The following is a 12,424-nucleotide window of genomic DNA, read 5'->3' on the forward strand; positions in this document are numbered from 1 at the left end:
CTGCTAAGTATTGGAAACCTGAAATTATACAAGGCTGTCACTCAGTTGGAAAAGAATGTAAAAAAATTCTCATCTCTTCAGTTCTTCGGCATAGAAAGCAATGCCTGAGAATTTAAAGACTGGTGTAAGAAACAGCAGATTATAGGATGAAAAGCATGACCTGTTGGAATTTTGAAAGGATAAAAGAGAATGTGCTTAAACTGAATTACAGCAGCTTGGCATCACACTCTCACAGGAGTAATACTGTCTTAAAAAGGCAATTCAAAATACAAACCAAGGATAGAAGGAAGCATATACTGATAGAGCCTGCCATTTGCTAATAAGTTATTTCTGTTAAGGTATGTTACTGTCAGTAACATACAGTGACAGACAGTTCTGCACATGCTTTGACATGGTGGCATTATCAAAATTCCCATGGTGGTATAAATGCTATTAGTAAAACGTCATGAGCATAGACTTGACACCTCAGACTATCACAGAATCACAGAATGTTAGGGTTGAAGGGACCTTGAAAGATCATCCAGTCCAACCCCCTACCAGAGCAGGATCACCTAGAATAGCTCGCCTAGGAATGCATCCAGGTGGGTTTTGAATGTCTCCAGAGAAGGAGACTCCACAACCTCTCTGGGCAGCCTGTTCCAGTGTTTTGTCACCCTCCCAGTGAAAAAGCTTCTCCTTATGTTGACGTAGAACCTCCTGTGCTCCTGCTTGCACCCATTGCCTCTTGTTCTATCATTGGACATCACTGAGCAGAGCCTGGCTCCGTCCTCCTGACACTCACCCTTCACATATTTATAAACATTAATGAGGTCTCTTCTTCTCCAGGCTAAAGCTTTGGAGCTCTCTAAACTTTCTTCCCTTCCAGCTTTCTTGAAAAGATGTAATATTGACCCACAGTCCCATGTTTCAAAAATTGTTAAATCTAACAACGTGATTGAGACTTTAGATACTAGGTATTGTTAAGTGTTGTTGGTTTGGTTTTGTGGTTTTTGGTTTTTTTTTTTTAACTGTGGTTATGTGTAAGAAAATAAATGGATTTCATTTTTTCTTTAACAGAGTATTTTTAATATATTTTAAACATTTCAAAGTCTTTATAAATCATATTCACAATCTTCACTGGGAGCCTACACTACTGAAGTAGAAATAGCCATAATGTTTTGGCATTGTTGTTACGTGTTGCCATCGTGGGATAATTGTTGATAGCTAGGGTGACAAAGTTTATTTTTGTGACAGCCTTGTGACAGAGTCTAACTCACAAAGTTCTGCAGACCTTCATCAAAAGTAAATAAACTCCTTTTAACAGACGTAAAAGGATTCTTTTTTCTTTTATTTTTTTTCCACAAATCGGTTTCTATTTTGCAAAGATTTATGTTTGGAGAAGTGTTTTAGCTCTGGGTGTGAACTTCACCCAAGTTGCACAGCTCTACAAAAGGTAATAGTTTACAAAAATGGAATTAATTTAATTTTAAGGTATTATCAGTAGTGAGTTTTGGCTTTCTAATTTGTATGCCTGATGACAAAAGTTTCATCTGTTCGTACACCATCCTCTGCAAAACCCACTGGTTGGTTGGAGTTACAACTGTTTGTTGTTTGTAGTGATCAAACCTCGTGGACACATCATACCAGTTTCTGAAATATGATTGTAGCATTGCTCCTGTTGAAGATTTATAATCTTATGTTTACATTTAGGTTTACAATAGTTGACTGCATCATGGGGTTAGGTAACAAATTAACAGGGTTGGTGAACACTTTTGAAAACTTATCAGAACCCTTGTCCTGTAGAAGTATAAAATTGTAAATAATTTGAACAGACATTTAGCAGTGAGAAGCAGAAGATATTTTGCAGTAAAATAATAGCACACACTCCCCCCACCCCCATCCACAAATAAGCTGAACATTACAGATCTGGGTTTGTATTAATTATATAGGTGCATTATCCATGCCTGTCTTTGGGGTAAAATATGTGGATGCTCAGTTAAATGTGCTGTTATACTGTTAGTAGGCTTACAGATCCTGTACCTTCTGAACTGAGTTTCTGAACTGCAGAGCCTGTCCAAAAGTACAGCTTTTTTTTGTTTTGTGTTTTGTTTTGTTTTTTTTTTTTTTCTCTGAGGAGCACTTTATCTGTGCTGTACTTAAGGAAGAGGACACAATTTCAAGCTGTGCAGGGGGAAGTTCAGGCTTGATCTTAGAAAGAAGCTCTTCACAGAAAGAGAGATTGCCTGTTGGAATGGGCTGCCCAGGGTGGTGGTGGGGTCGATGTTCCTGGAGGTGTTTAAGAAAAGCCTGGATGAGGCACTTAGTGGTCTAGTTGATTAGTTAGGGTTGGGTGATTGGTTGGACTTGATGATATCTTGGAGGTCTCTTCCAACCTGGTCGATTCTGTGATTGTGAGAGTATGTTCAGCTGTTTGTGCCACCTTCTGGCTGGGGATTTCTTAAAGCAATGCAGTTACTTCTTTTGTATTGAAAAATCACAATGACTTAAGTATTGAATTGCCTAATCTCAAATCTTAAGAAGGAAGGTAGTAAATAGCATCGTGTGTGAATGACCATCTTGTCTTGAATGAGGTATTCAGATTCCTTTATGGATTCTGACTGTGCATTTTTTTCAGGCAATGGTAAGCTCTACATGTTCGGCAGCAACAACTGGGGCCAGTTAGGACTAGGATCAAAGACCACTGTCAGCAAACCAACATGCGTTAAAGGTTTGTTAATTTTTTCTTCTTTTCTTTGTCTTTTTGAAATGAGACCTTTGTGAAAAGGACATTTATAGGATGTAGTTCCAAAATAACTGATTCTGCCTTCTTCACTCATCATGTCTAGCATATTACTGCACAAGCTCGTAAAGGTAGCTGAAAATGATTCCTGGTTGCTTGTCCATCAGTTCCAGATTCTGAGTCTTTTTGTGTCTGATATTACTTCAGATACACAGAATGCCCCCCCCTTCTTTTTTTTTTTTTTTTTTTGAGGGTTCTGATCTTGTGAAATATTTACCTTTTCAGACAAACTACATCTTCATTGTGACTGCAAAGACATTAATCAGATAGTTAGTGTTTGCACTGTTGTCTGTATGCTAGAAATCAGAGCTGCAACAGTGTTATGTGACCTTTGCATCACTTTTGGCTTACCACCTTTATAATGAAAAAATGTATCAGGAGCTTTCTACAAGAACTGCTACATGTTTAGCAAATACAAGAATTGCCTGAGGGGGGCATAAATGTTAATGTATTTGTATGAAGCAGTAAAACAAATGCCCATATTCTTATATGTGTTGTAAAATGTTTTCATTGCACTGTCTTCTTGTTCTTTCCTAGCTGGTTTTACCTTGTCAAACAAAACTAAGTCAATATATTTTCCATACCCCCATACTTAAGTCAAGTCAGATCTGTCCCATTAACATGTTTCTTTTCACTATTAAAGGTTTATCCCCATCCTTTCAGCCAGCAGATCGATCTGGTAACTTTTAACTTTGTTAAAAACAAATTATCCTCCTTGTTCAAACTCTTCCTGACTTAGTTTGTTCTACTGCCCTTTATCTGCTCCTCTACCTTATTTCACTCCAGAGGAAGAGTGCAGATACTCTCAGGTTCACATCCTCTGTCAGCTATATGAGAGACTGGTTCTTACCTTAGCTTAAATGGATTGGGTGCCATATTTTGGATTTACTGTCAAATTCCAATGGAGAATAAAGATGAAGAGAATATGACATCAATTCAAACCAAACCTGACATCCACTGAAAAAAAAAAAGTCACAAGGGGGTATCTTCTCTTGGCAGTAGGCTGAAGGAGAAAGTCCTGGAGCTTTTCTCACTAGTTTTCAATCATCACTGGACTTTGGAAGTGGAGTTGCAGGGACACAATTTCTGCATGGGACCAAGTTGTGGCTGCATGTTTTCTGAGCAAATATAATCTGGGACTTGACCACACACTAATTAAATTGGTTATGAAAAATTGCTAGCAACATGGTAAATGTAGCATGGCTCATCAAATAAAATTGATTAGCCTATGTGAGATAAAGGTTAAGTAGCACAGGCTTCTGAAGAGCTGATTAAGATTATCTGTGAAGCTGGAGGCAGAGTTTTGGGATATAAAGCTGCAAATTAAGATTGTAAGAAAAAGCTGACACTGGAAATATTATGGTTCTGGCCTGGTAGTCATGGTAGATGTCAGATAGGCAGGAACCTGAATTTGGACAATTTATGTTTCTGTCTGTGTCATAGACCACAGACAGATCATGCTTACGTGATTTTTTTCAGCAACGTGGTAAAATGTAGAAGAGACTTTAATCTGAATGTTATGAACATATTGAAAGTTGATTTGGAGAGACTGAAAAAGGATTTGTGAAAGGGATGGTTCTTGGTTTTGTTGTGGACTAAGGCAGTGGAAAGGCAATTAAAGATATATTTTGTAAAAATAGTGCTGTTTTAAGAGCATCATATAGGGCATGTGGATGTAGCTAAGAGGAGGTAAGTTGTTGGCAGTGATTAGTGACTTGAGAGAGAATGGCAAAGTCAAGGAGGTATTTTGCCTGTATTTCTGAAATGAAGTGCACTTGCAATGGGAGAAAAGGCCCCCCTGCATTCTCTCTTTCCCACCGTTGACTCATGCATTCCCAGTCTTTCAGACTGCAGTAAGTACATGCAATGGGTGGGTGGTGGTTGAGCTGAAATTGAGACAAGATGTTATATGCAAAAATTTTAGGCACTGTCCGGATAGGACTGTCCTTAGCACCTGAGTTTAGTGATCAGTGAGAGGGCAGTGCAGAGCAAAAGTCTAGCAAAAAAGACAGCTTTGCATAGTGAGGGAAGATGGGGATGAATAAGACAAAAGAACAGTATGATTTTGAAGATTTAAGACAGTGCAAAAAGCATAAGAGAAAGTCAAGAATAGCACTGCTGATGAAAATTGAATACAGCTTTAAATATGCATTTTGCCCTGCAGCTTTTTGAGGCATATACCATAAATGGGGTAAATTCTGTGGAATGTAGCACTAGGATGAAGTAGCCATCATCAAGTTTACTTGAGTGTCAGCTGTAGGTTTTTAAGGTCTGCATCAGTTTTCTGCTCCTACTGGGGCCTGCAGCTGCCAGAACTTAGATTTGTAGAGTTTTTAAGTTTAGCTTTAATTGATTGAGTTATGTGTTGGGTTCAGATGGGCAACGAATGTTGTAATCATTCTATTGGAAAAAAGATGAAAAAAATCAGAGCTCCCTCTAGAGCATCCAAAATTTTGTTGTCGAACCAGCTCTCACCTTGTTTATAACTTTTCCCTCCCCCTTGGCTTTTATTCATAGCTTTAAAACCAGAAAAAACAAAACTTGCTGTTTGTGGAAGGAACCACACTTTAGTTTACACAGGTATGTAACCTATATTATATACATAATAAATATTAATTTCTTACTTTCCTTTCATGCAAAATTACAGTGGAAACCTCAGGAGTGCTGAGGAAAGAAAAATAAATGAAAGTGGAGTTGTTAAAGTTTTTATATCTTTTTCACTGATTGTGTGATTCTGTGATTTAGTCTGAGCCAGTGAATTTTAAAAATAATATTATACCAGAGTTTGCTAGAAACAGACAGATGAAAAAGATTTTCTTGCTGCTGGTCGAGGTCTCAATATTTCATTTAAGCCCTGTGAAGGTTCATTAGTAATTTTCATGTATCTGTACTTAAATTTACCTTTGACAAGTAATTTGTCTTTATTAATGTGAAGTTACATGTTTGAGTATAAATGTAGTAGAACTGAATGTTTTGAACTGTTCAAATTCTGTCACATTTTGGTTAGACAAAACAGTCTGCTGTTTCAGTGACAAGTTGCTTTATTAAGCTGTAAATAAATAAACTGTAAATTTAAACTGAAAAATAAATTTTTAGAGAGACAGTAGGCAGAGAATTGATGCAAATTCTTGTCATGCTTCTGAAATTTATGTAATGGAATAGCCATCTTTGTGGTTGCAATTCTTTAGCTTGCAGTAATGTTATAAAGAGGATTATTTGATTATTAGGAGGTTTATATATCTGGAGACCCTGAGCACTGTAAATAAGATCTGTTAGAATAAACCAGAACATTTTCATAACAGTTGAGTTGCAAGACTGCACAGGGTAAATATTAGTCAATTTTAGTGGCTGGCTGGATAATTTGTGGCCATTTATATAGCAGGGACCATTTATAAATTGTATGTCAGTTGCTTATCACATTTGTGTTACTAATGGTCCTTATCTTTTTCATCATATATGAGTACTTTAGATGTGAAACATACTAAAATTAGAAATATAAATCTTAAAGTTCTCTTAGGCTGAAGATACCAATCATCAGCTTTAACTTCAATTTTAAGATTCTAACCCAAAATTTAAATTGGAAGTTATTTAAACATTTGAGTAAAATATTTCTAATAAAAACCTAAGTAAAAATAGATTTGATTTACAACACTCAAAACTATCAAGTTATTCATTTCTTTAATTTACATACTAATGCAACTTCAGTTTTCTTGCTTGTGACATCATTCACTGTTTTCCTCTTGCTTTGTCTTAAAATATAAAATCACAGAATTGTCAGGGTTGGAAGGGATCTCAAGGATCATCTAGTTCCACCTCCCTGCCATGGGCAGGGACACCTCACACTAGAGCAGGTTGTTCACAGCCACATCCAGCCTGACCTTAAAAACCTCCAGGGATGAGGCTTCAACACCTCCCTGGGCAACCTGTTCCAGTGTCTCACTACCCTCATGGTGAAGAACTTCTTCCTAACATCCAATCTGAATCTACCCATGTCTACTTTTGCTCCATCCCCCCTAGTCCTGTCACTACCTGACACCTTAAAAAGTCCCTCCCCAGCTTTCTTGTAGGCTCTCTTCAGATACTGGAAGGCCACAATAAGGTCTCCTTGGAGCCTTCTCTTCTCTAGACTGAATAGCATTACTTGGGAAAGGAGTTTCTTCTCTCTGCCTGGGTTGCTAGTAATCATTTTCTCAGAACTCTTGCAGAACTTCAAATTATATTTAGTTTTTAGATCAGTCTCTGGGATGGTGGGAAACACAGTCTGTCTAAATACATGTAAGGCCTTTAGTAAGTTGTGATCCAAGTGCGCGCAGGAAAGCCTCCTTGCTAGCTACAGCAGAAACTAAGTCAGCTCCAGGGTATTTCAGGGCAGTAGACCCCAACTTTTCTGTAATGTTTTGCCACCAAAAATTAAATTAGCTGTTCCAGTTTCTCTGACTTTTTACCCTGCTAAGAATGCCTTCACTCTGTGTATTACATGTACTTTTCTGTGTGCAGAAAAAGGAAACGTGTATGCTGCTGGCGGTAACAGCGAAGGTCAGCTGGGCTTAGGTGACACAGAGGAAAGGACCACCTTTCATTTAATTACTTTTTTTACCAACCAGCACAAGATCAAACAGCTAGCAGCTGGATCGTACACCTCAGCAGCAGTAACTGGTAAGAGCAACAGCTAATGGATTCTATTTGTGTGTGTCCAGCCCGGTGTTCCAGTGAACCATTTATTCCAGCATTCTGCCTGCCTATGTGAGCGTACTTTCTGTGCCTCCCTGACGTCCGTAACTGTAGTCATTTTTTGATAGCAAATTGCTGACAGTCTTGCCAATACAATCTGGTTAGGAGTGACAGTCTCATTAACTTCCTGCAAGGTTTGTGAAAGGTAGACTTTTACATGAGTGATGGCTTACCATGGGAGCTCAACCTGTACTGGTTGAGCAGGAACCCAAAGGAGAGACAGTATGAATACCCTCAAAACAGGAAGAATCTTCAGCTGATTTCCTGAGAAGCCAGCTACAAAACATGGATCTTAAGAACAGTAATTTTCTCTAATTTCACTTCTTACTGCAGCTCTTTTGCTCTGCTGGTACAGGCTACACAGTAGTGTCAGTATCACTAGGATATTAGGTAGTGATAGGACTAGGGGGAATGGAATAAAGTTGGAAGTGGGGAGATTCAGGCTGGACGTGAGGAAGAAGTTCTTCACCGTGAGAGTGGTGAGAGCCTGGAATGGGTTGTCCAGGGAGGTGGTTGGGGCCCCATCCCTGGAGGTGTTTAAGCCCAGGCTGGATGAGGCTCTGGCCAGCCTGATCTAGTGTGAGGTGTCCCTGCCCATGGCAGGGGGGTTGGAACTGGATGATCCTTGTGGTCCCTTCCAACCCTGACTGATTCTATGGTTCTATGATTACTATTCCTGAGAGAGGCGTAACCTATGACCTGTTTTTCTGATGGCAAAATAGTGACACATTGAGGTCCTCGCAGCTAAATGCTTTCAGTCAGCGGTGGTCCTACAAAATGTAATTTCTCACTTTTTACTATAAAGCAACTGTTTCAGTACATGTTTAGGATAAGTTATTGAGACTGTAATTCCAGACTTTGACAGGGAGCTTAAGAGTGTATGAGAGAGATGCTGGCCTGCTTGTTTGGTTTGTAATTTTATGTGATGATTGCTAACATTCTCCTGAGATTCGAGTGATTTTAGTTCCCAACAGCATCTCTGTAGCAGTGTAGGTGGCATGGGTTTTTTTATTTCCCACTAGTAAGAAATTTGCAGAGAGAAAATGCCATCTCTTCTAGAAAAATCTCGAGATTTTTCATGTTGTTTGCTACGTTTTTTGTTTGTTTGTTTTACTGCTGCCATTGGTCAAGAGAGGCTGATGTTAATAAACCTGGAACAGCTATTGTGGTAATTTAAGGGAAACAAAATGAAACTGATCAATATAATCACCCGTGCAGCAAACTGAAAAATATGGCAAAAATAAGTGGGATGTGTACCAAGGTTAGAACAGAGAGTAAGTTTGGAAGAAGAGGAAGTGGTGACTTGCTACTAGAAATAGGAATAAATTCACTGTAGTATTTTCATACTGACCTGTGGCAACTGACAATCTTCCTCTTTTTGAAGGATTATTTTTACTTTGCTATTTATGGTCAAACATCATCTGGTGATTAAGTGGTCTGTGTCACTTTGAAAAGATTAAATGATACCCTCTTACTTCAGGCTGTTTTGTTGCATTGTAATGGATACCGTTATGTATCCCTGAGAGCCTGACATTTAGTATCATACACAGAGTTTATGAAATGCTGTTAAATGGGTAGATTAACTCTTTATTAACTATGATTTTAAATCTGTTAACTGCCTATGTCTTCATTTTAGAGGATGGGCAGCTTTTTGTATGGGGTGACAATTCAGAAGGTCAGCTTGGCTTGGCTGATGAAGCCTGCGTCCATGTCCCTTGTCAAGTGGATGTTGGAAAACCTGTTTCCTCTGTATCCTGTGGATATTACCACTCTGCCTTGATAACAGGTGAGAGAATGGAAATAGCAGTTTGTGGAGACAGCTCAGATTGTTGTTTTTTTAGAGGTAGCTAATGAGGCATTCATTACTTTTGACATTAGATATGCCATAGTTGTTAAAAAGTGCCATGTGGCAGAAATTCATCTGTGTATTTTTGTATCACATTAGAAAAGTTTACCAGAGACAGCTTCTCTAAAACAAGCTCCTAACTGATTTATTTGGGCAACTTCCATGTAATCTATTATGGTTTTGTTTATTATTGATGAATTAACAATACTGTAATAAAAATCTGCAGTTAAATTTCTGCATTTGCACATTGTTATGCAAAAGTATATTAGAAAGAGCAACTACCTTACCACACTAATTTCATGAAGGTTGTGACAAATGTTGTGGATTAATACTATATTTTCAGTAATCCCAATTTTTCTTGAGATTATTCATTTGTTTTAATTGATCAAGTAATCATCACCATCTCTAGAAGAATAAATATTTAATGGACCTACTGTGTTTACTATGTTTGGGAGAAAAAATATTCTCATATGCTAGCACTTCAAGAATGTCATCAGAGCTTGATGCCAATGTATTAAGTTTTGAAGTCAGTTAAACAGGCAGTATACAACATGAGGAGAATCATATGCTACAGTGAGCCCATGTCTGCTCTCCAAACTAACCCACCTCTCTTTGCTTTCTGCCTCTCTCCTCCCAGCTCTCTGCTGGTTTCCAAAGTGATGATGCCACTCATTTTTTAATAATGTCAGTATGAGTGAATTTAATCAGTCAGTATTGATGGTATTATGTATGAGCATCCATGAATTCCTCTCAGCCATATAGATTCACATCATTAAACTTTACAGCTTAGTCTCCACAGAGTAATTAAAGATTCTGAAGGATCAATAGTTTTGATTGTAAAGCTTTTAGTGGGTACCCATCAGATTTTTTTTTCCTCAGGTTGCTTGATAAATGCTGCTTTTCCACATAAAATATCTTATATAGCTTTCTGAGAACATGCTGTTAGCAAAATGAGAACTTCCTGTGGTGGACAAATCTTAATTAGGTGTTATACTGGCAGTGTGCAACTTTTATTACAGATGCTTTATTACAGTAAATTAATTAAATTCCTCTGACTGATCGGGACCTCAGAACCTGTTAGGAAATCCACAGCTTCCTGAACTTAAAATAAATGGGGAAAAAACATAGTAAGAAAGTGTGTATTTCTGCCTCAGAGTCAAGAGCTGATGCTCTGACAAGACTGCAGTGGGGTGTGACATAAGCTTTGATTAGAAGAAGGGTTGAGGACAAGCACTGAAGAGCAAGGGGAGAGCAGTGCGTTTCCCAAGCGCTGCAAGGAAGTGGCAACTTTAAAAAGAGGAGGAGGATGAGAAAAAAAGGATTAGGGTAGCAGCTGGGTAAGGAAAATGGAGCCTGTTAACATATTAATTAGGTAGATGAACTCGTTATAACCTGTAGAAACAGGGAGTTGTTAAATGCTTATTGTTTAAACAGGCCTGAGTGTGAAATGGAAAAATCTTAATTTTCAGCCTTAGTATCTTGAAGTCCTGCACAAATTGAGCTTCAGTCTGTCTTGTTGAAACTACTGACACACAGGTGGCCTCTTTTGTGGTAAAAGGCTAAATATCTTGTTATTATTTTCCATTGGGCCCTTGCCAACAGTTTTATTTGACTAATATTTTAACCACCATGGAAATTTAGTGTTGGACTTCCAGGTACTTTTACTGAGTTTGTCTTCTGTGGTACTAGTGTTGGGGTGTATCCAGACAGTGTTTAAAATCGAAGGTTTAATCTAGGAGTGCCATAGTCACACTGCAAAGTTAGCCATGAAATTACAAACCTCTGGTAGGTTCTGCAAGCTGAGTCTGTTCAAGCACAAATGTAGTTATCTTTTCTTACAACCTAGTTAAGAAGCAAGGCAGGGTGCTATGCTTCAAAAGATTTTGCTTATAAAAGAGGTGATTCTTTTAGTATTATGAGGGATTTTTTTTTTTCAGTTGTGGAAAACCCTTGCCTGTAGGACTGGCTAGGCTAGCTCAGAACATTGATTCACATCCTTAGTATTCTGCTTCTGAAAAATGGTAGAACACAGAAGATATGCCCACTATAAGAGAAGACCAGGTTTGAGACCATCTTAAAGAACCTGAAGGTACACAAGTCCATGGGACCTGACGAGATCCATCTGCAGGCCCTGAGGGAGCTAGCAGATGAAGATTCAAATCCACTTTCCATCACATTTAAAAAGTCATGGCAGTCTGCTGAAGTTCCCACTTACTGGAAAAGGGAAAACATAGACCCCATTACCACAAAGGGACACAAAGAACACTCAGGGAACTACAGGCCATTCAGTCTCACCTGAAGTGCCCAGGAAGATAATGGAGCAGATCTTCCTGAAGACTCTGCTAGGGCACATGGAAAACGAGGAGGTGATGGGTGACAACCAGTATGGCTTCACTCATGGCAAATCCTGTGTGACAAATTTGGTGATTTTTTTTTTTTATGATGGAGTTACAGCATCAGTGTATAAGGGAAGAGCAACTGACATCATCTTCGTGGACTTGTGCAAAGCATTCAGTGCTGCCCTGCATGACATCCTGGTCTATAAATTCAAAGGACATGGATTTGATGGGTGGCTCATTCACTCAGTAAGGACCTGGATATAAAAAAGCATCAGATAATATTCTATCTTCAATAAGAAAACATAGTTGTAGGGTGTAGAACTTGATACATGTTATGAGACTGAACTGATGAGCATGGCACCATATAGTTTCCTTTCTTAATGTATTATTTATCTCTGACATAAGATGTATACTGGCTAAGCAGACTGCTAGGATCACAGTCATATCTGGGTTAAAACTAAAAGGTGGTTAAATGAGGATGCTAGAATACATAGTGTGGTCACAGAGTGCCCTCTCCAGGGCAGGGTGTTCATTAATAAGAGACTATTGTGAAAAAACAGTGATGCAAGTATAGATGCCAGCTTGTTTCTTTGAAACAACTGCTTTTAGAAAGAATTTTTTAGTAGGCATTAGTCTTTAAGGTGTTTAACTACTACAAAGCCAAATGCAGTGACAGTGAAAAGTAGAGTGAAATCCTGCCATAAAACTTCAGTAGATAAAAGCCACGTT

General features: G+C 38.4%; 1 protein-coding gene across 1 annotated transcript in view; it reads left to right on the forward strand.

The window, feature by feature from the left end:
- RPGR (retinitis pigmentosa GTPase regulator) overlaps nucleotides 1–12,424 on the forward strand; it is a 47,549-nt gene that overhangs the window by 6,003 nt on the left and 29,122 nt on the right. The window contains 4 exon segments of the mRNA XM_054385072.1: nucleotides 2,615–2,707; nucleotides 5,297–5,359; nucleotides 7,277–7,435; nucleotides 9,147–9,296. Coding sequence (XP_054241047.1) covers nucleotides 2,615–2,707; nucleotides 5,297–5,359; nucleotides 7,277–7,435; nucleotides 9,147–9,296 — 465 coding nt within the window.

This window comes from Indicator indicator, chromosome 1 (genome assembly GCF_027791375.1).
Source record: "Indicator indicator isolate 239-I01 chromosome 1, UM_Iind_1.1, whole genome shotgun sequence".
Taxonomy (NCBI): Eukaryota; Metazoa; Chordata; class Aves; order Piciformes; family Indicatoridae; genus Indicator; species Indicator indicator.